General features: G+C 37.8%; 1 protein-coding gene and 1 pseudogene across 1 annotated transcript; both read right to left on the bottom strand.

The window, feature by feature from the left end:
* Positions 1-346: 346 nt before the first annotated feature.
* Positions 347-1,377, bottom strand: LOC121981500 (transcription factor LAF1-like). Its single transcript, XM_042534098.1, has 3 exons — positions 1,224-1,377; positions 1,003-1,132; positions 347-885 (listed from the first exon to the last, which is right to left on the bottom strand). The coding sequence occupies exons 1-3, from the start codon at positions 1,357-1,359 to the stop codon at positions 420-422; spliced, it is 732 nt and encodes a 243-aa protein (XP_042390032.1). The 5' UTR covers positions 1,360-1,377; the 3' UTR covers positions 347-419.
* Positions 1,378-9,904: 8,527 nt separating this feature from the next.
* Positions 9,905-17,025, bottom strand: LOC122040422 (annotated as a pseudogene).
* Between the last annotated feature and the right edge of the window lie 8,022 nt (positions 17,026-25,047).

The following is a 25,047-nucleotide window of genomic DNA, read 5'->3' as shown; positions in this document are numbered from 1 at the left end:
ATGAGAAAGAATATGTAGAAAAAAAATGCGTGTGTAGTTTTCAGATTACTCTACTGTTTGAGTAGAGAATCTTCAACAATTGACTAATTTCGTTTGACATTTCCCGATGGCAAACATCGTAATCAGACTCTCAATAACTCCATTTTTTAATTGAAGTTATGGTAGGCTGTTGAATTTTTTCTTCTTCATGCTTCTTAAAATAATGGATTAATCCTCCTTCATTGTCCAAGATTCTTTTAGTGATTTACTGCGAGACACTAGTGAAAAGCACAATCCTATTGAAGCAAGGTCAAAATGTTTATCTTACAGAAATTTTGATTCATCAATGAGATTGTAAAGTCTTATAAACAAATGGACGTTTACTTGGACACAGATTTGTATCTTTTCCCTGGAGATTAAAGAACAGTGCATGATTCAGCTCAATACCAAAGGATGTCAAACAAATCATGGAAATTGACATCTGGAATTTGCTCCACAGGCTGTAGTCCTCCAGGGATGATCGAGTCTTTCCAATCTATGATGCTATCAGCCATGTCAAGCTGAGAAAGCTCGGGACTCAAGACTTCAGAGTTAGAGGTCGATCGACTCATCGCTCCACCGTCCAAATTCAACGAGCCATTGCCACTGAACATTGGTATCCAATCTGCAAAAAGAAGTTTGTAGACAGGAGGCTGATGATTGGCATGCTCTATCATGGAATGGCAAGAATTTGTGAGGGTTGATTCTTGAGATTCTGAAACAGAGTTTCGGCTGTCGTGCTCATTCGATACTTGTTCAGATTTCGGATTTTCGACTTTCCTGAGTTTCTTCTTGAGGTTGGTGTGCCAGTGGTTCTTCACTTCATTATCAGTTCTTCCTGGTAGATGCATTGCTATCTGAGACCACCTGTGCCACCATTTTCAGATTGCTTAGAACCAAAATAATCTTGATTTATCTTTTTTTTTTCCCTTTTATGAATTCTTCAAATGAATGCCAGAACATTAAAATTTTCAGAATGCTCACTTGTTGCCCCAAATGGCATGCAGTTTCATAACAGTCGATTCCTCTTCAGCTGTGAAAGCAGAGCGTTTGAGTCCTGGCCTCAGGTAATTCATCCACCTCAATCTGCAGCTCTTTCCATTCCTATGCAAGCCTAGAGACAAACTGCTTAAATCAGAGAAAAGAAGAGAAAACAAAACAAAACAAGATGCTGAAACCTGATAGAAGAAAAGGCAATTAATTACCAGCTTTGAGTGCTACAGAGGTCCAGCAGCCATGGCCGTGCTTGAGGATGTAGTCCTTCAGCTTTTGGTCCTCGTCAGGAGACCACAAGCCTCTCTTGTAGGTCACCTTTGCCTTCTCACACATCTTGCACCCCATCAATCAACTTAAGACACTGGCCTTGGAGAGAAAAAGGAAGAAGTGCACATTTAAAGGCACTTTGGTCAATGATCATCGAGAACAGATAATTGTTCTCCGAGATTTACCTCCTTTTTAGACAGTGGAGAACAGATTATCTCGTGGTAAAGTCAAAATATGATATTTCACACAAGAAACTTCATTAATCTCCCACTTGAGAAGGAAAAAGATTCTCCAATGTTTTTCCTTTTTATTTCAGTTTTATTTTAAACTCTAGTAAAGCCATCAATCAAAAATGATAGAACAAATTCTACGCTGACTTCATTAATTGCAAAACCTGGTCAACTGTACAGATCAATTGTGCTTGCAAAGACCTTCTCTATTTAATTAGAGAGAAGTCATAATATATATAAGAAACGCATTATTTAATTGTCTAGTTGAAAATGATCGACTAAATAAAACAATTTGTCAACTCCTAGGTATGAACTTGGTACTTTAGTTCCATAGGAAACTACACTCGATCACATTTTCCACAATAGAGGCCAAGCATATTATTATTGTGATAATTTTAGTGCCATCCAAATTCATGTGCTAAAGAATAAAGATAAATGAACAACTACTTGTTTATTTGAATATCACATTTTAGTCAGAAGTCGGATGAATATAGTTCGTTTCCTTGAGTCATTTTGATGAAAAACTCTCCCCATTTGAATTTCAAATCATACGACTAAATCAACAAGACTAATATTTTTCTCATATTATAATAATATTTCTTGACAAAAAATATAATTTGTCTGAATAATCAACCTATTTTGTTTATTGCTTTGTTGATTAAACCGAGTAAAATATATTCACACTACATTGGTACGGAGGAAAATGACTGAAATTGACATCTATTTATGCTGTATTTATATACAATGCCGTCTTTTTTGAATTAATTAACTATATGGAGTCTATAATCCATATCCATGTAGTTGGTAACTAAATGGATAATTATTTTAATAAATTTTAATGTTAATTTTTAGCGGGGTATAAAATGTCTCGTTAAGTGATTAATCTTTTTCATACAAAAGATCGTTGTATTAGGATAAAATAATCTATATAATTTATCAATATATATTTAGTTAGGGACCGATAGGGATGTAAACGAGTTGAACCAAGCCGAACAATATTAGGCTCGAGCTCGGCTCATTTAAGTTATATTCGGACTCGAGCTCGGTTCAAGCTTGAATCAAACTTTTATTACAAGGCTCAAGCTCGGCTCGATTTGGAATTATCAAGCTCGCGAACAGTTCGAGCTCGACTCGTTATTAGCTCGATTATTATAGTTAACGAGCCTAATTCGTTAAGCGAGCTCGGGCTTATTTTCGGGCTCATTTTAGAGCTCGTTTTTTTTGCCTCGTTTTAAAGCTCGTTTTAAGGTTCATTTTAGAACTTATTTTTTACCTCGTTTTAGAGCTCGTTTTTTGGCTCGATTTAAGGCTTGCTTTTTGGCTTATGAGCCTACAAACGAACATATTCGCGAGCTCATGAGCTGAATATCCTTAAACTCAAGCTCGGCTCGATAAAACTGTCAAACTTGAAATCGAGCTCGAGCTCGGTTCGATAATATAAACAAACGAATTCGAACGAGCTTTTTATTGAATCGAGCTCCGAATAACTCGCGAACCGTTTGGTTCATTTACATCCCTAGGGACCGATGATACATTGATACTAGACTGTTTATCACATTTTACACTAATAATATTTTTTTTTTCAAAATTCTCTTTTTTTTTTTAATAAAAATAATATACATTTGTTTTTCATCCATTTATAAATGAATAAAAAAATTAAAAAGGCATCCTTTATTTTTATTATCATATAAAATATTCAATTAAAAAATATTAAAAGGGTGCCTCGTATCTTAAAAATCCTTAAAATTGTTTCTAAAATTATTTCAATCATAATAGTTTTGATCAAAACTATTCAATAACATTCAATCAGTTTTTAATAAGTTGGACCAATTAGATTAATTTTTTATTAAAATATTTTAATATAATTAATTAATAAGTTTAAGCATAGCATTTTTAGTCAAATATATTATAGAGTGTTTTTTTTTAAAAAAAAAAACTTAGAGTGACCTACTAAAATAAATTTTTACCCTTCATATGTAACAAAAATATGATAAATAAGAAATACTCAGTGTAATGGTATAAATTCAAGTCTGAGCATGTCCTTCTTTATATCTTGATCATCTGTACTAATGATTAGTAGTCATCGGTAATTTATCTCCTCCGTGTTGATCAAGACGAATTGACAGAAATACTGGGGAGAGTAAATCGTTTGTTGCCACGTGATTTTCATTTCAAAATTTTCTTAATATATATTTAATTACAATAATATATTTCGTTAATTGTTCTATTCAGCATTTATACTATAATCAAGTAATAAACTACATATGAACGCTGAAGTGGTCACTAATTAACTAGTTAGTAGCTAAACACTAATAATTAAAGAGAACACTCATTACTATATAATTATTGTTAATTATTTTTTCTATCGAGTTGCTATGTTAATTAATAGGCGAAGGGAATAAATAAATTTTAATTTCCATTTATCATAATGCATGTTTCTTCTTTGTCTCCATGCGTTTTGGGTTGACATTGTTTTTGATTAAATAATCCAACTTATATATAAAAAGTTAAAGAATAGCCCGGTTGAGTGACTTTTTTTAAAACTAAACTCTAATTTTATTATTATTAAACTCTAATTTTCTATATATATTATCACGGTGCTATTGTGATTATGATATTTATTTTAATTGGAGCATAATCTAACTCCACATAAATATCTCAAATTTACCTTTGATTGATTTATTATTTTTAACATTATTGTTATTTTAGTCAAAGATTCTCTTGTTGTCATAATTAATTAGCTTATAATCACATCGTATTATAACCACCAATGCGTCATGAGTGGCTTTGTAATCATCTCCATCTCCATCTCTCTCTCTCTCTCTCTCTCTCTCTCTCTCTCTCTCTATATATATATATATATATATATATATATATATATATATATATCATAATTTTGAATTTTTGCGTCACACAATTTAAGTTAGTGACGAAATAAAAAAACTTAGAATAAGATTATAATTTACTAAACTATAACGCATTGTTATTTATGTTTAAATGAACATTTGTTTAATGCTATGATACATGATTTAAGTCTTAAGATACTTGATTATGCATGCGTGCTTAATGCAGATGTTAATTAAATATTAGAAGCATCTTTTGCTTGTCTTTTGTTACATGCTAATGCTCCAAGGGATCTTCTCTTGATGAATTTAAATAATTAAGTACCTCTCTTGTCATTGATTACATGATTATCATTGCCCTAGTGTAATGAGGTGATGATTATGCCCTCCAACCGATAACTAAAATAATTAAGAGATATAAGATTTGAATCTCAGTTGTAATATATTATAAGAGATTCTCTCTAGTGAGAAGCGAACCTAAGAATATTGGTCTTCTAGATGAGTTTGTATGAGTGATTTTCAATTTATTCTGTTGATCAGTTCATAAAAACTTTTATAAAATTGGATCGATTATTTCAAAATTAATTAGTTCGAAGAATTAAATACACAACGTCAACTAAAATTATTATTATTATTATTATTATTAATAATAATAAAGTTAAACTTTCATCTTACAAAAGAGACACACGGCCATTTGAATATATGTGTCTATCATCGGATCTTATCTACCACAGAAGGAAGGATACGACTTACTATGAGTCAACTAATCTTTGCTCAAAGACACTTTGAAATGCAAGTATAAAAGTAAAATAAATCAGAGTTAGCTCAGTTATCTTGTTAAGTCATCATTATCTAGGTCACATTTAGACGAACTGTCAAGCTAAACCAAGTTGAGTCAAGTTGAACCGAGCTGAATCGAGTTGCCAAGCTGATCCGAGTTGGTTCGAGCTAGTTTGGACTGGTCCGACACGCCAACCTGTCAATCTGCCAAGCTAGTCTGAGTTGCCGACCTGCTGAGCTAATTTGAGCATGTTGAATAGGGTAGAAGCAGATATGGGCTATGATATTCACTTTCACTAGATCTCTTTTCTACTTCCCCATGATTTTTTTGAGTACCTTGCACTTAAAAATATCATGTATATGCTCCACAAAAAGAAGGCCAGCTAACTCTTTTGAATTATCTCTCTTATACCTTTTTCTCTACATCGGAAGAGCCTCATAGAGCCTCATAGGGATAAAGTCGACCACGCAGAAAGCCTATTCGACAATCTCAAAAGCTTCATCAGCAAATTAAACTGATCAAATGGGATTGGGGCTGTTTGTCAAAACTTGATTTTGAGTTAACATTTGGGGTGGAGAAGTTTTGGAGCTCGATATGAAGAGCGATGATAAAGTGGTTGATGTATAAATTGTAAGGAAGATGGTTCATTGAGGGGATCCAAACATGTTACCAGGAAATGCACAAAGAGATTTCCTATACAACTATACAAATGCCGTAGTGTTGACGGAAACAGTGAGCAATTGCTAGTTTATAAAGAGATTTAAGATTTTGGAGAAGAGAATTATTATTACACTTTGGGAGGAAAGTGTGCAGAAAGATGTTGTGTAGCTTATGTCTTTCGTGTGATTAAAAATTATGTTGATTTGTCGGTCAAAATCAAAATGAGTCGAAGGGAGTGGGGTTCTGACTTAGGTTTATTTGAACCGGCTCAGCATGTTTATCCCAGAATTTCAAGATTGATTAAGTGCAAATTTTAGCTCCTGATCCTGACTCACCTCTGGGATCAATCACAGCAACTAACTCCGACTCTATCTTAATCTCAATAGCTAACTCTGATTCAAACTACATCTCAATCTCAACGATTGACACTGACTTAGTCTTGGATTCTAGCACCATATATCTGACTCGGCCTCAGTTGCCGACATTGCCTCTAGCTCAGCTCTAGATCCCAGCACCATCTACCTGGCTCGGTCTCAGTTGTCAACATTGCTTCTGGCTCAATTCTAGATCCCAACACCATCTACCTGGCTCGACCTCAGCAAACAACATTGCCTCGGCTCAACTCCAAATTCCAACACCATCTATTTGGCTTGACCTCAGCTACCAACATTACCTCTAGCTCAACTCCAAATCCCAACACCATCTATCTTGCTCGGCCTAAGTTATCGACATTGCCTTTGGCTTAGCTCCGGATCCCCGCACCATCTACCTAGCTCTCGAGTTTCAATAATATCTACCTGATTTGGCCTCAAGCACTGATATTGTCCAGGGTTCAATCTCATGTCTCGACTTCATCTACTCTCAAGGTCATTCCAAAATAGTTTTGTTTCCCAATCTTCTCATCCTCAGATATAGTTTACACACCCACGTGGCTTGCTCAGAGCACATGAAGGATAGTGTAATTTTCTCATCATTAAGATTATTCCTCTACAATAGTTCAGGGCACATGGCACTGAATGAATGAAGAGGTAGTTACTAGGTTGTCAGAATTAGTCTCCTAGATGCTCTCCTTCAAACACATGGCGTTTTGTGGATGGAAAGGTAGCTAACTGCTGTTAGATCTGGTCTTCTTGTTGGCTCACATAAAGATGATGGCTAAGAAATATGCGACACTCATGCGAAGATGCTCTTTGGACAATGATAAAAACTCTAAAGAAGGTCAGTGCAAGGGGATTCCCCTTTTCCAAAACCCTATACCAGGTTTTCACCTTATTCTCCATTCTCTTCCTCTCGCATATCACCTCAAGCAAATCATAATTTAAGTGTCAGAGTGTCCTACTAGGAATCCCTAGTGTCAGTCTAACTCTCTTTTGGAGTGATATTTCATCCCCTTTCATCTTAATCATCGAGGATCTCCGGAGGAAGCGCATGTTAGCACGTTCATTGACAGATGACTTGACCATCCATTGTATTTGACCAGAATAAATTGGTACTGTCTTGGGGAGCTTTGAGCCAAGATGTTGTATTGGTTAACACTAGAAAAACTGCTGACAATCACAATTTCGTCGAGGAGAGAAGCTACAAGAAGGTACAAAAGCCTCAAAGATGAGAGGTCTGCTCCTTACAGGACACATCTGTTCCTCAACCAATCCACAAAAATGAAGAAATTCAAATTGTACCTCGCCAGCTTGACCATGTTACTCAGATAGCGGTTGATTTGACACCTGAACTTAAAGGGAAACTAATCACTTGTCTCACCTGGACCAATGATGTCTTCACTTGGTTATCTCATCAAGTCATTAGTGTGACATCCATTATGATGGAGCATCTGTAGGTTCCGGTGCGGTCGGCTAGAGAGGGGCGAATAACCTACAAGTACAATTTTAAAAAATCAATCTCTTGCTTTCTACTTAGCAAGGACACATTGTTAGTTTAAGAAAAATAAATAACATAAAGAAAGAGTAAGAGACAAGAAGGTTTACTTGGTTACAACTAGGATGATTGTTAATTCAAGGCATTTGAAGCTCACTAAAAATTTTCCTTTGACGAAAGCGGAGTAGCCTCTTACAATCATTGAAAGTATAGAAACAAAGAACAGAATTTGAATACAGTGTATTGTCTAGAATGAAGAGGATCATGGCTCTATTTATAAGTCACTGGTCAAAATATAACCGTTGATAACATGGCAAGTTCTAGGCGCCTCAACCAGGTCCAGGTGCCTCCAGTGTGGCACCTTATCCATTCCGCAATGGCTCCACAACAACTTCATGATAAGTCTCTTATCCATACCCAAGCACCTGGACCGGTCCGAGCATCTAGAATGTTGTTGACGTGGACCCAAATTATATCACCACTACAATGTCTCCAAAAAGGTGCCTCTGCTAGTCCATGCTAGTTTGGCCACCTGGACTGGTTCGAGCGCCTGAAATTAGTCTAGGCGCCTAGATAAGTCAACTTTGTATTAACTTTTTTAATTGCTGCTCCAATCATTTGGGTGATTCTCCGACCATCCAGAGTTGAGTTCACCCAAACCCAACTCCGACCTTCTCCTTGAGCAGACTTCCTTCTTGACTTCTCGTCCCTTGGAAGTGCTGCACGTGTTCTTCTCATCTGTCGATGTATTCTTCCCCATCTTTTCATCCATCGGATACACCGAGCTTATCAACTTACTTCCCGTGTCATCATTATCGCTCGCTACATCTTTTGCTCGACTTTCTGTGTTTCTAAGTCCCTGCACACTTAGACATAAGACATCAAATATGTAGAGCCTAACTTAATTTGGTTGATCATATCAAAACCAACCCGGGATATTTATAACATCATCACAACCTCCTTCAAGAGTCTCGACCAATCCGACAAAAGAAGCAACACTTTGCCCCTGCTCAAGACAAGGTAATTCACGATGAAGTCACCAAGCTTCTGGAGGTAAGACATATCCGCGAGGTCCAGTTCCCCTCTTTGATGACAAACGTGGTCCTGGTATCCAAGCCGAGAGTCAAATGATGGGTCTATATCTACTTCTGAGACTTCAATAAAGCTTGTCCCAAGAATTGTTACCTAGTACAGCGGATTGATCAACTGGTAAATTCAACCTCAGGTTGTGATCTTATTTGCATGTTGGATGCATATCAAGGATATCATCAGATCCCTTTGGTCGTGGAGGATCAAACAAAAAGTTAGCTTCGTCATCTATGATGGGACAATCTGTCATACGATTATATCATTTGAGCTTAAGAATACATGAGTCACTTATCAAAGACTGATGAATCGGATTTTCAAGCATCAAATTGGTCGCAACGTGGAAGTTTATGCATATGACATAGTGATCAAGTTGACTCCAGCCAAAAACTTAATCAACGATGTCGAAGAAACATGCAACACCTTGTGAAGGTACGACCTCAAGTTGAACCCTAGCAAGTACTTGTTCGACATTAAGAGTGGTCGCTTCTTCGACTACATACTCACTGAGCAAAGGATAGAAGTCAATCCCGAGAAAATTCAAGCTTTACAGAACATGTGTTCGTCGAGAAACACCAAAGAGGTACATAGGCTAGTTAGGTAAATCACCGCGCTGTCATGTTTCATCTCTCAGTCAGCCACAAAGAGTCTCTCATTCTTCAAAGTACTATGTAAGGCGACTCGGTTCTCATGGGATAAGAAGTGCGAACAAGCTTTCATAGTCTCAAAGTATATCTAACAAATCTGTCAATTCTATCTAAGCCTATAGTGTCACACCCTAGGTAGTTCCTGCCAGAAGAAATTTTGACAACATCTCCTCTATACGGGTGACAATATGAAACTTTACTACAAGCCCTCCGGGCCACACAAACCTCGGCCAACACGACCGGATCAATAACAATAAAAGTAAACAAACAATTCACGCATTTTATATTTACTTAGCCTCTGACTGACACAACCACGTAGTTTATATTTAATTAAGCCCTACTCCACTACAACAACGGAAAACTAAACCCACAACAGAAATCCAACGCAGCGGAAAATAACGGCAGTAGACCAAAACTTGATAAAAATCCTCGAGTACAATCCTACATCACAAGTATATAGAAAATACATAACAAGTAAACCAAATATCCAAAACTGAAAACTCGTCACGACAGGTGGTGGGGAACTAGTGACTGGAACCTCCTGACAGCATCAACCTGAAATGGTAATAAATCAACGAGATGAGTCCAACACTCAGCGGATACCAAGTTGACATGCATAGTAAATAATAACCAACAGTAACAAATATGTGTACAGTCTCCTGAAGTAATGAAAAATGCATAACTGAAAGAAAAGGGAGAAGTTGTACTCACCAGGACCTCTTATCAGGAGAATAAGGTCGTCAGACCATAAATAACATGTCTCTGTATGCATGTCAATCATATGCATCCATCCAATATGCAGCAAATAAAGTGTAGCAAACACAAGCAATAAATGCAATCATGCATATGATGCAAATGACATGTCTTGGTCACCCTTGACGTCAGTCAGCCATCTCACACACGATGGTGAGGCCGAGTGGGTAGGGCTATGACAACTGTGTACTCTGCCATCACTTCTCCTGATGGGTGACCGAGTGGACAGGATGCTGTCGGAGTACACCTATCCTCCTACCCCAAATCATAAGTGGGGGAGCTCAATGCTCTCATCTCCCTGAGATAATTCAGAGGAGGGATCCCTGTCCTGCTACCATGCTGCAGTCATACTACCCATGAGCGGACCAGAGGAGCACCGACAGAGCAATCTGCTGCCACACATTCTGCCTGAATAAAAATCACTAACTCATGAGTGGTTGTGTGTGCAGATCTCACTACAACAAAAATTACAAACGACAACGGATATTATCCGTTGTCGTAAGGTCAAAAAACCGTTGTAACTGACTGTGTTGTAAAAGGCATTACCCTACGACAATGGTTTTGCATCCGTTGTCTTTGTAGACATTCGACAACAGTTTTATCCGTTGTTGTTTATATGCTCAAAATTTTTTTACCTAATATGACAACACTTTAAAATCATTGTGGTAGATAATTTCGATAATAGATATAACCGGTGTGGTAGACTCTTTTTACAACAGATATAAACCGTTGTGGTAGATAATTTAAAACGTTGTAGTTTTAAATTTTACAACACTTATAAACCGTTGTGGTATATAATTTTAATATGTTTTATAATTGGATAAAACCATTGTCTTTTATCACTTTTCACAAAAAAAAATTTATTGTGATTACGTACTTTTTACAACGTTTCTAACCGTTGTCTTTAATATTCATGTTGTAACATAATAATAACAAACAACCAATCTTTTTTTTAATATAAGCAAACCACCAATACAAAACTAAATATTTACTACATTCAATTCAAAATATGTCAGCTAAAATATAAAAAAAGAGTTGTACTAATCAAACTTAGTAGTATCAAACCATAAATCACATGTTTTCCATTACGATATTCGTCATATGACTTCTTCGCATTAGCAAGGCAATCTAGAAACTAAACAAAGCTCACTCCTTGCATAAAAAATCCCAATCCTCATGAATTGCCCTTGAGTTACATACCTACAAGAGAAAAGTCAATTAATCAATATTTAAAACTCAAATCATTGATTTAATGCAAACAAAGTCAGAAGGAGAGAAAAATTAAACAAAACTTATCAAAGAAAAATATAAAATATAAGAAAAAAAATAATTATAGTAACTACATGAACTGTAACCAGAGAATAATACCGTACATCATTCTAAGACATAATGTCTTAATCTGGAAGTCAGTCAAATAATTTGTATATTATTAACTTTTATATTATTAACATATTAGTATAGAAAGCTTAAATATTTTAGGAGTAAAGAAATTCAACAACCCAATTCCAAACAAATAACACACTGACACTGATTCTTAGAGGATGTGACATGCAAGAAACATGCATATATAAATAGAACTCATAGAAAAATGAAACAACAAATGAACAGTAGTACCTGTGACAATTTATTGCCAAAAACCACAACTGAAGATACATCACTAGCTGCACCAACACCTTCACTCATTGCAATATCAACATCTGCTGAAGCCAAGGCAGCGACATCATTAATACCATCACCAACCATAGCAATAATTTGTTTCTCTTTTTGAAGTTCAGAGATGAATCTCTTTTTCACCTCTGGTTTAACTTCATAAAGCATCTGCATACACATAACGCCAAATAGATTTCAGTTTTAACAGACAAATTGAGTTCCCTTCCTCATCAAAGATATTCACTAGCAACAATTCTTAAACTTCCAGATATGATTATCTCAGTTAAGAATTTGTAATGGCCTGCTCACATGAAAGAACTAGCCTACAACTACCCAAATAACTTAAGCCTAAGTTAGTAATGGTTCATTCATCTAAACCTATAAGACTCATTTATTTGTTGGTTGCTACTCGGAAAATCTAACAATTCCACTGTACAAAAATTTTGTACAAAGGTCTAAACATTTTCCTAGTTACCATGTGTTCTTTTAAATTAAACTTGGATCGCCTACGGAACTTAACACGTTTGATCCTAAGTTTAATTTATTTGTTCTTTTAGGTTTAGACTTGGATCTCTTGCGGAACTTAACACGTTCGATCCAAATCACCTAGGTCACGAAGATAATTAAATATCTATTTCCAAAATTGGCTTCCAGTACTGCATGGCGAGGCATATGGCCTTCTTGAATATGGGAGCAACCACCACCGACTAGACAAAACCTTTTAAGGAAATTAAATATTTAACCTTCCCATAGTAACCCTAGGTTAACCTCTAAGAACAATCAAATCACAAGGAAAATAAAAAAAAATAAAAGAACAAAATTTCGAAAACTAATTCGAAAAACTAGAATCGCATGTCTCTTGTATTTGGTATTTTTACATGGAGATAAAATTAACATGATGCGGAAAACAATATTAGTTATACCTTACTTAGTAGATAATGACCTCTTGATCTTCTACCGTATTCCTCTTCTAATCTCGGACGTTGTGTGGGCAACGATCTTCCGAGACGAGGACCACCTAGCACCTTCTTCTTCTTCCTTCAAGTTTCGGTCAAGCAAGACTTCCAAAGGATGAAGATCTTTTTCCACCAATCAAGCTCCAAGGGATGCAAGTTTTCTCTCCTTCTTCTCCAAGCTAAAATCCGGCCACCACTTGATCTCCAAAGAGGATGAGAGGTTCGGCGACACCAAGGAGAGGAGAGAACTTGAAGGGGCCGGCCACACCAAGGAAGAAAAGAGGGAGAAAAATAATAGAGGTTGTTACCACAAAGGCACCCAAAACCCCCTCTTTTATAATCCTTTAGTCTTGGCAAATAAGGAAAATTTAATAAAAACTTCCTTAACTCTATTGCCATTGAAAAGGAAAATTTAATAAATTAAAATTAAATTCCTTTTCTTAGTTTATATGGTCGGCCACCTCATGTAAGCAAACAAGGAAATTTTTCGCTAGAAAAATTAAAACTTCCTAATTTGCTTCCGGAGAAATTTTAAAATAAAATTTCTCTTTAATAATCCCTTCATGATTGATGTTATAAAAAGAAATTTCTATAATTTTAAAATTTAACTTTTCAACATGTGGATGATAAATAAGTAAAGTTTTTACCAAAATTAAAATCAACCTTTTAATCTACAAATAAGGAAAGAGATTTAACTCTTCTCTTAATCTTTTGTAGAATCTTATAAAAGGAAATATTTTAATTTTTAAACTCTCTTTTAAATCATATATTCCACATAAGAAAAAATTTAAAATTAAAAATCCTTTTATATTTATAATGGCCGGCCACCTAGACTTGGGTTCAAGCTAGGGCCAGCCACCCATAAACCAAGGCTTGGCCGGCCCTAGCTTGGTCTCCAAGCTAGCTTGCCCGACCCCTATAACATGGGTATGAAGGTGGGTATAGTTAGGTATAGTACTCTATAAATAAGAGGCTACGATAGGGACCAAGAGGAGAAATTGGTTTTGATCTCTCGATAAAATTAATTAGCATCTCGTGTTTGCCCTAAACACACAACTTAATTTTATCAATAATAATTCATTCCACTAGAGAACTATTATTGAACTACCGCACCAATCCCAAATTACATTTTTGGGCTCCTTCTTATTATGAGTGTGTTAGTCTCCCTGTGTTTAAAATATCGAATGTCCACTAATTAAGTGAGTTACTGACAACTCATTTAATTAATATCTTAATCCAAGAGTAGTACCACTCAACCTTATTGTCATGTCAGACTAAGTCCACCTGCAGGGTTTAACATGACAATCCTTATGAGCTCCTCTTGGGGACATTATCAACCTAGATCACTAGGACACAGTTTCCTTCTATAATCAACAACACACACTATAAGTGATATCATTTCCCAACTTATCGGGCTTATTGATTTATCGAACTAAATCTCACCCATTGATAAATTAAAGAAATAAATATCAAATATATGTGGTTGTTATTATATTAGGATTAAGAGCACATACTTTCATAATAATTGAGGTCTTTGTTCCTTTATAAAGTCAGTATAAAAGAAACGACCTCTAATGGTCCTACTCAATACACTCTTAGTGTACTAGTGTAATTATATAGTTAAGATAAACTAATTCCTAATTACACTACGACCTTCCAATTGTTTGTTCCTTTCCATCTTGGTCGTGAGCTACTGTTTATAATTTATAAGGTACTGATAACATTATCTTCTGTATGTGACACCACATACTATGTTATCTACAATATAAATTAATTGAACAACTACAAACAAATGTAGATAATTTGACCAAATGTGATTCTTTATTCAAAATAAATATCTACAAAAACTTAGACTTTCAGTATACACTCTAACATTATTAGCCCACAACTCTACATGTAAGGTGCCATAATCTCATCCGCTTAAGGATTAGGCATCCCTATCACGACCTAAACTTATGCTACCAGAAATAATACCATAACATTAAGTAATTGCATCAAAAACTGATTTAAAAGTGTGTATATAATATTCAAATTAGTATGAGTGAAGTGAGCTGGTAAATATGCATCACGCTGATTTACTATAGTTGCAGGTGGCAAAGATGAATCACATGTAAATTTAGTCTAGGAGTTTTTCTTGCGGAGAACACTGAGACCGGTGAACGAGAATTCAGTACTTTTAACTCAGGGTTCACATAACATACCTTTCTTTTGTCAATACCAATCATAGATGCTACGTATTCAGCAGCATTCTTCTTGTCTAGTATATATGTTTATTCCTTGCTTAGCTAAAGTCTCAAAAACCAGTCATGCATCTTCCCTTATTTTATCCTCAAAATAAATAACACCTGCTAATGCACTATCAACTCCTACATATACAACAGACTTGTTCTAAGACTCTGCATCAGGAAATTGGTTCCCGTGGATACCGTGCCTGCAACAGCACAAAAACATATTAGATGATGGATACAGACGTTGTATCTAATAGTGACAAGTATGAATTTTGTAGCATCTTATAGCTAGTGATATAGTCTTACAAAGATTTCAATGGAGGAAAAGGTTAATGTAATGGAACCTAAATAGTTGAAATTCACTTGATGATGATGAATAGCAATTATCTATTCTATAAGCATCATTATCTTTCAGGTAATGAGGGACAGAAGAACATGCAGCATGCACACTAAGTTTACTTTGACGTGGCTATCTAAGAAAAAACTGAGCAAAAATGTGTGTTTCAACACCCATTTAATAACAGAAAGGACCAGCTTTCCAAAAGAAAAAGAATGACTCCATGCCCTTCCGCAAAAGGCATTGTACGAACAACATTTATATCTAAGAGTGTCCTATAAATACCATACACCTTCTGACCCAGCTTAAAGTCCCAACAGAAACCTTCATTTTTTCAATTATAGCTACTACACCAGAGCCAGGTTCTTTAGTGAATGCCCCATCTTTAGCCTGTCATAGATATTGCTGATTAGGAAGCAAACTAGGATAAACCAACCAAGCATATTATAATGAAAATAGGAAATCGAATGGACAAATATAGATTGCTCTGTTTAATTATGCACACACAATCATTTAAAGGCTACAACTACTAATCAAGAGCTGGGAAATTAGATTGGGTTGTTTCATAAGTTCAAATACCTATTACAGTCTGCCTCTTGTAGACTGGTTTCAAAGAGAAAATTTGAGAAAACTTATTGATTAGTGGACATAAACTGAACACTGCTAAAAAAATTACAGAAGAAAGTTGGATTAAATAATAATTGTGTAATGTTAACCATGAACTGTTGAAAACTCGACAGAAAACAATAGATACCTCAAGTAATACGGTTCTATTAGGAAATTAATTCATTGCACTAACATAAGATCTATTGTTAGCCTATTTTCATTTATGAAATCAAGGTTTTAGTTTTAGTGGATGTATCAGAAGTAGAATCCAAAGTGGGATCTATTAGATACATGCAAAAATAGCTATAGGTCACATTGTAGGTACCAAATATTATAAACTGTAAGCAGAAGTCCTAAATCATTTCTAATGGTAAAAGCAACATGAGAATTAATTGCTTAACTATGTGATGGATGAACTCTGTATGTTATAGAAAGAAGCGTTGATTACAATATAGATTGTAAACTTTACCACTTTTTAACAAATGGATCCCACCTTTTAGTTATAACAACTCCACCATGATTTATATCACAAACAATTGTCATTCTATTAAGTTTATCATCCTGTAATGGATAAATATTGGTATAGCATCATTCAACTCAATCAACTAAATTGCGATGAAGTCAGTGACTTTTTTCTTTTTTAATTGATAAATTTTTCAGAGAAATGAAATTGTTAGTATGTTAGGATGAATTTGTTAAATTGAAAGGTGAGAATACATTTGTTAAGAGTGATAAATACTGGGATATCTATAGCAATTAATCCAAGGAAAAAAGTACCAAAGGCATTTTCAAAATAAAACGCCATTATGTTGAACTATGAAGTGTGAAACTTACGATTAATAGTAAAAATATAAATAATAGTACCTAAAAAGTTTCCAATAGAAGCTTCAAGGTTGATGTGAAGTTACCTTAACATTTTCACAACCAATGGAATGAGCCGCTTCAACAATAGCCTTTCCAATGGGATGATTAGTATTTGATTCCACCCCAGCAGCTAACCTTAAAATATCAGCTTCAGTCTATTTGAACTCATGGCTTTCTCTGTGCATTATACATGATTTCATCAATTAAGCATTGTAAGATATCGCCTACCATGTCACCTAGTTCCAGTGTTGTATGTTAGAGTAAAAGGCTAAAAGCAACTATTCCTTTTCTCGAATCAAATTGCATGCATTTTTCACAACATGCCATAGAGAAATCTGGAACAATTCTATGTAAAACTGTAACATAGCATCAGATTACTGAGCAACATCATGGAAACCAATTTTCATCTTCGAGAGTGAACAAACTTTAGTGATCACACATAGCATCATCCTTCTCTATTTCTCTATCCTAAATCATTAAGAAGTAGAGATGGATCCATGAGCCACAAATAAACATAAAACTGACAATATAGATTTATCAAGAATACAAAATATTTCGATTGCAAATATAACTGTTGTGATTCTCGCCAATAACCAAATCAAATACGACAAAGCTACTTTAGAGATTCGACAAAATTAAGCGATTTAAAGCAAAATGATCATAAATGTAAAAATAACCTAGAATTACTCAAGAGGAACCTCTACTTCACCATCGAAGATCTCCTGCTGAAGGTTCTTGGGGTCCTTGCCATCGACGGTGCAGCCTATGGACACACAAGTTCCGAGAATCTCCTTGACTGTGCCAGAGAGGTCCTTGGCCATGGACTTGGGGCGCATCACCCTGGTGATCTCGATAACATCGCCCAGTGAGATATTTCCGTTATGCTTGATGTTCTTGATCTTCTTGCGGTCGCGCTCAGGCTCCTTGATGATGAGGGCCGCGACGGAGGGGACGACGGTGACTTTGGCTTGACGATTCTGGACGGTGAGCTTGATGGTGACTCGAAGGCCCTTCCAGTCTTTGGCCATCTCCTTGGCTATGTCCTCTCCGATCTTCTTCGGGGAGAGACCCAAAGGGCCGATCTTCGGTGCGAGAGAGCTGGTTGCCCTGACCTCACTACAATCAAGAGGGAAAATTACACGTCGTGGAGAGGAGAGCAGGAGGAAGATCCAGCAGAGGCAGCACCCTTTCCTGTCGCGCGGTTGATAGGATGAAGAGATTGTATGAGGAGGGGGAAAGAAAAATGGCTTAGGGTTCGGGAACACGAAGGGGAAAACAAGGCGCCGAAAATATTTGAGGAGAGGGGGGAAAGCAAAACTGTGAGAGGGAAAATAACGAAACGAATACAGTCAAAGACAACGATTTTATGAAAATTGTTGTCGTAGCCTCTAAAAAAGCGCTTAAAGACAACGGTTTTAGATAACCATTGTAAAATGCGTTGTTGATTTAAAAAAAAGTTGCTCAACGACAACGGTTTTCACAAAACTATTGTCTTTTGTATTTTATGGGAGCTCAAAGACAACAGTTTTATATAAAACCATTGTCTTTTATCAAATTTATAACAGTTTCATCTAAAACCGTTGTCTTTGTGGTGTTGTCGTTTAACATTTTTATTGTAGTGTCCATGTAACTGGCGATGTGCTCAACAATAATGGAATCGACAATCGCGCATCATGCAATAATACGAGATGGTACATGACACTAAGCATGAAGATCCTGACCATATCTACCTCCATAAAACATGTACCAAAATTAAATAGCTCAAATAAAAAGATCTAGGTATACGTATCAGATATGGTAACTGTCTAGTCCGGTATATCATAAGGCATGGTATGTCACTACCTCTATGAGCATAAATAATCAAGAGGGTAATGAATGCAAAATAGGTAAGCAAAATCAAGCATGCAACAGGTAACAAATAGTGACATACCGATGCAGATATGAACATAATCATTACTGCTCGTTAAAATCTACTATGCATATCAAATGACAATATCTAAAGATAAGTCAAAGTACCCGCCTCCAATATAGTGCGTGCCAAAGATAATCCCACGTAAGGCAACTCATCGCAAATCAGAGTCTTGTAACAACACATTTAATTTAGCTACTCCCATATATATCAAATAGCTAAACCAAATTCTTATTTATCAGAAACCCTAATTCATTCATTAAACCTCGATATAATTAATTAAATCGGATCTAATCCGAAACTTAGATTAGATCCAACATTTTATCCTAATTATTTGTTCCTCTAATCACTTATTTAAATGATCAAACTACCACATAATAACATATTCTAAAACAAATCCCAAATCTGTCCTAATTTTAATTCTAGGTGTAAACTACAGAAAGGATAAATTTCCTACACCTTACCTCAACTCAAACCACCACTGATGACTCACAGTCGGAAGTCACAGCCACTGGGAATACCAGAAAACACCACAATTAGAGATTTAGCACACAAATACCCCACAAATTCCAGATTCACAGAGCCCTACACTTGCTGGACTACTTCACTGATCGGATCAAGAAGAGGAATCAAGAATTCAACAAAACAATCTATTAACAACCTATTCCAGAAATAATCTATTCACAATACCTTCTTCCTCTCCAATTGTCTGTGATGACCAAGGATCCAACGAAGGAGCTATCCCATGTCGACGATAGTGGTGACTGGAACCAACAACATCCACTGTTTACCAATCAAACACCCAAATCAACACCATATAGAAGATCAGGAACCAAATCACAACTAGGGCAGAACACGTACCTTCAAGATCGCCAACAACTAGAAAGGAAGGAAAGAATCTGATGGATCGAAAGCGCTAGAAGGGGGGGGGGGGTGAATAGCGCTCGTGGCTATTTCGTTTTTCGAAATCGTAAAAGCTTGTTCAGAAATAACGCAGCGGAAAGTAAATAAAGTGGACATGAAGGATTTACTTCGTTCGGATCCTGTGACGACTCCTACTCGAAGGCCCGCGATCCTTGATCGCTTCCGGTGGGCAACAACTATAATTCGTAAAAGCTATTACAAGCTAAGTACAATTTAAGAAGAAAAGAATATTGTACCGACAATAAAAAGACTAAAACTGAAGCTCCGGGTTGTCGTTGCAGCACTTCTGAGTCGAGACGTTAGCAGCTTGTCGCACGGAGAATGCTTAGAAGATTTGTCTTTAAAACTGCACCTCAACCCTCCTTTTATATGAGGTTCCGGGCGCCTGGGACCTTTCCGGGCGCCTGGAGTGTGACGTGGCCAGCCAACCAGGTTGCTCCACGTCGCGAAGTCGCGCAGGGGATAAAAGTTGGTCCCGGGCGCCCGGACCTGTCCCGGGCGCCCGGATCCATCCCGGGCGCCCAGACCTCCTTTTTCCAGGAGCCGCTTCTCCTGCAAAACAAGGTTAGTCCTGTAGGACCGTTAGATTCGATAGAGGGGGGGTGAATATCGATTCGAAAAAACAAGAGTATAAATACGCAGCGGAAAAGTAAATGAACACAGTTGTTTTTTACTTCGTTCGGAGCCTGTGACGACTCCTACTCGAAGGCCCGTGGTCCTTGACCACTTTCGTTGGGCAATCACTATCAATTCGAATATTACAGAGTTAAGTACAAGAATTGACAGATAAAAAAAATACCGACAATAGAATTAAAACAAAACCAGCACTGAGTCGGAGAGCTTTTCGTAGCGTCGCAAGAGCACAGAGCAGCAGATCTTGGATTCTTAGTTGATATGAAGCTCCACCCTTGCCCCTTCTTTTATATGAAGCTCAGGGCGCCCCGGATCCCTTCCAGGCGCCCTGGTGAGACGTGGCAGGTCCAACCAGTGAGCTCCACGTGGCGACGCGCAATCAGGATAAAGTTTGCCTCCCGGGCGCCCGGATCCCTTCCGGGCGCCCGGACCTCCGGGCGCCTGGATTCCTTCCGGGCGCCCGGACCCTGTTTTCCCGCAGAATCCGTCCTGCAAGACAAATATATATCTGTAAAATAGATTGTTAGCACAATTAAAGTTCAACAAAGTAATAGCAAAGAGTATGACTTAGATTCCGTCTTTCCGAGACCGGAATCTAGTCACGATCTCGACTTAGATATCCGAAATGGATCTAAGCCGGATCGACGCCTAATGTTCCCTTCCCGGGAACGCGTCCTCGCAGTCACTCCCCTCCAGTGACTTACCTTACTTACCTGCCAGACGTCCGGTCAGCCCTTCGACCCGTCTGGACTTCTCGCCAGCTATCCGGTCAGCCCGTCGACCTAGCTGGACTTCTCGCCAAGCGTCCGGTCAGCCCGTCGACCCGCTTGGACTTCTTGCCAGCTATCCGGTCAGCCCGTCGACCTAGCTGGACTTCTCGCCAAGCGTCCGGTCAGCCCGTCGACCCGCTTGGACTTCTTGCCAGCTATCCGGTCAGCCCGTCGACCTAGCTGGACTTCGTGCCAGATATCCGGTCAGCCTGTCGACCTGTCTGGACTTTTCCTGCACACTTGATCAAAGTGTCAGACAACAACACAACTAACTTAACCTATTTGTCATTCATCAAAACCTGGGTTAGACCGTTAGTGCTACCCGCACCAACAAGTCCGAGCAATTGCATACCCTGCAAGACAATGTTAGAATCTGATAATTCATAAGTGAAAAAGAGCTGACAGTCTTCGGACTGTCCGAGTCTGACTTCGGATTTCCAACCGGAAACCCTAGGTCGACCCGACGCCTACTGTTCCCTCTACGGGGAACGCGTCCTCACCTACTCCACTCAGGAGATTTACCTGATGCTAGTCCGGTCCTCCAGACCGACTGGACTTTTCGCCTAGGGTTACCACCCCCTAGGACCTAGGGTTACCGCCCCCTAGGGTTTTTCTCCACCTAGGGTTACCGCCCCCTAGGACCTAAGGTTACCACCCCCTAGGACCTAAGGTTACCACCCCTTAGGGTTTTTCACCTGCCTAACCGCAGCTAGGACTTTCCTGAAACACTCATTCAAACATGTTAGATCACACACTAACTTAACCTTGAATCCTTTGCCATTATCAAAACTAAGGTTCGATCATCGGATGCTTCCCGCACCAACAATCTCCCCCTTTTTGATAATGGCAACCGAAATTCAATGTTAAATAAAAAATATGCAGTTATGTATAAGCACAAGAAACAAGATAAGTGTGATAGCAAGATAAGCATAAACATAGCTCCCCCTTAATATAAGTTATTCTCTTTGAATTTTTTTTTACTAATAGCCATAGCTCCCCCTTAATACAAGCTCCCTTTAAAATATTTTCTTCTTTAAAATATTTACTTTGAATTTCTCTACTCTCCCCCTTTGCCATATATCAAAAATGAGCTAGTTTTGAAAAACTTAACTTTTCAAGACAGAATTTAGCAGAAAACATTTTAACTTAGACAAGGAGCAAGTGAAAGGCAACACCTTAGAATTGATTTTGCTTGAAGAGATATAGAAAAAAGGAGCTCCTTTAACTTAGTGTATTTTGAGGAGTTTCCAAAATTTTCACAGAAAAAATTTTCAAAACATAATTTTCAACTTCAGAAATTTTCCGGAAAAAAAAAATTCAGGTTTAAAGAAAATTTCCAAAGAAAATTTTCAACTTAATGAAGTTAATTGCAGCTTAAAATTTTTTTTCAAACTTTAAAGAATTTTCTAAAAAAAAATTTAACTTAACGAATTTTCGAAAAAGTTTCAGCTTAAATAATTTTCTAACAAAATTCCAAAAAAAAAATTCAAAATAGAGGACACTTGAAAGTTTTAAATTTGGAGAAGTTTTTGAAAAGCTATTTAAGGCATGTTTTTGAAATGAATTTCAAGAATACTTAAGGCAAAGGAGAAGCGATAACCTTAATGTTTAATAGCTTGCCTTTTTGTTTTAGTAAGGTATCAGAGCCCTAAAAACCAAGCATGAGTCAAGATTTGTTTTGATCAGGTATCAGATCCCGTAAGTACATACATGCTTAAACTTATTATTTCCTTCACCAACTGTCTAACCGTTTAGCTACTTGCTGATTGCCTAGAGGGCAATAGTGTTCACTTGGTTAGTCAAGTCAAGTCAAGTCAATTGATCCAGTTAGATTTGACTAAGGCTGGAAGACTTGATTTGATTACTGTTAATCACGTATTTAATGCCCAGACTCATATTGATGCACAGAAATAAGCATTCTTGAGTCCAGGTTGTACCCTATGCATCTCACACCGTTCTATGTTTTACAAATACAATCAAGGTAGACCTAGGTGTTTGTGAGATGCTCTGGCTGAGTCCTGGGGGAACATGATTTCTAAGGGAAAAGCCTAGGCTAAGTCCAAATTTCGAAAGTCTAGTAAAGTGGGGATTTTGAGAAAACAAAATTTTGCCTAGAATTTTTGAAATGTAATTTTAAACGAGTTTTTGAAACATCTTGGTCTATCAAGTCTGAAGTAATAGTCAACATAGATAAAGGTGCTGCTACATGCTGTCATAATATCAACATAGATAAAGGTGCTGCCACATGATGTCATAACGGAGCTACAGTCGAGCTACTGAGATGATGAGGGTGGTGGTCCGGAACCCAGCGACCGGAGTAGTGTAAGGAGCTCAGTGTGACGAGCCCGACAATCTCTCGTAGATCTCGGCGTAGGTCGGAGATCTCCTATCGTACGTCACGTCGTAAGTCGGAGACCTCCTGTCGTACCTCTCGTCGTAGGTCGGAGACCTCTTGCCGAATGTCTCGATGAAACTCGGAGCTCTCGTGCTGGAGGCTCGACATAGCCCTCTCTAGTCCAGATACTCGATCAGCTAGAGTGCGGGGAGCTGGGCGTGGTGCTCGAGCTGGTGGTGGGGCAGGAGCGGCGTCCTCAGGAAATAGTGCCAACATGAACTCATCCTGCTCTGCCTCCTCCTGCTGGTGCTGTGCCCCCCTCTGCCAGGACATGGTACCCTCATCGTCTATATGGATGCTAGCTAGGGAGAAGTTCCTAGCTCCTATAATGTCAAATTCGGTCATGTAGCGGGTGTCACCTCTGGTGACATCAATGTGCAAGGAGGACATGTAAGCTGTCAGAATGTGACAGTAGGGCATATGTATCCGTCCGCTGGTCTCATATCCAGCCGCGTAGATAATAGTGGAAAAGATGTGTAGGCTGAAGTCTATGTCTAACCTATGACACAGAGCATAAAGAAGAAAGGAGTGGAATGGACGCATCACCGCAACGTCGCGGGTGGTTAGCGGTAGAATGCAACACACTAGGACTCTATAAAGGGCGTAGTCCTAGACTCTAAGGTTAACTGACCTAAACTGGGTCACAGTGGGATCACGCTGGTCTTCAAAAAAATATGAATAGATTGTATCAAGGGTAATATGTGAGTAGGGATTTTCAAAAGGTAGCTCCCTGGGAGGATAGCACAAAAAGGTGCAGGGTGACTCTCGTAAACCTAGAAACTCACGAATGGTAGTGGGGGATAGTGAGATATCCGTCCCAGCTGCCCTAGTGGTATAGGTAAAGTCGTCTATTTTTACTAGGTTGTTGTAGAATTCGGCACACAAACTTATGTTTATCGAGCTGGTACACTCAACAAGGTTCCGCAACCTATAGTGGTTTATAGCCTCGACGGCTGGAACACAAGAGCGTAGAAAGAACGCTCTATCTATACATTTGGTTCTAATGGCCATGTAAATCGTTGACTCAAACTTAAGCCTAAGTTCGTCGGTGGGAAACCTAGGGTCAATGCTAGGTGTAGAGGGCCCAGCACCAGATTTAGAACGCTTCCTAAATTTCAACCGAATATTATACTAAAAATAAACAAGCATTATAAGTTTTGGAATAAGATTTAAGAAGGGATAGAAATTTTACCGAGGAGCCATTGTAAGAAATTTTAGAACTGACGACCTCGGTTGAGTCGTGACTCCGTATCAACCGCGGAAAATTTTAATTTTGAAAGTCTTCGCAGTGAAGCTAAAAAGCTAAAGGAAGACTTGGAGGTGCAAGGGTAGGGGGCGCCCCCTGCCCCCTATTTATAAGGGAGTCCGGGCGCCCGGACCTGTTCCGGGCGCCCGGGGTCCTGTGAGGCGGGGCGCTTGGGTTCTCTGCGGGCGCCCTGGGTCCGAATACCGGGGGCGCCCGCCCCTGGTTTTTGACCCCTGTTTTGTTCGTTTTTTAAAAAAAAAATGTTTTAAGTTAATTTATTAACTTAAAAACATTTAAGTTAATTTGAAGATGTTTAATTTAATTTGATTTTAAAAATGTTTAAGTTAATTTATTAATTAATTTAATTTTAAAATGT

This window comes from Zingiber officinale, chromosome 1B (genome assembly GCF_018446385.1).
Source record: "Zingiber officinale cultivar Zhangliang chromosome 1B, Zo_v1.1, whole genome shotgun sequence".
In the NCBI taxonomy this organism is placed as follows: domain Eukaryota; kingdom Viridiplantae; phylum Streptophyta; class Magnoliopsida; order Zingiberales; family Zingiberaceae; genus Zingiber; species Zingiber officinale.
Note: the sequence above shows the minus strand (reverse complement) of the source record. Positions and strands in the feature narration are given on the sequence as shown.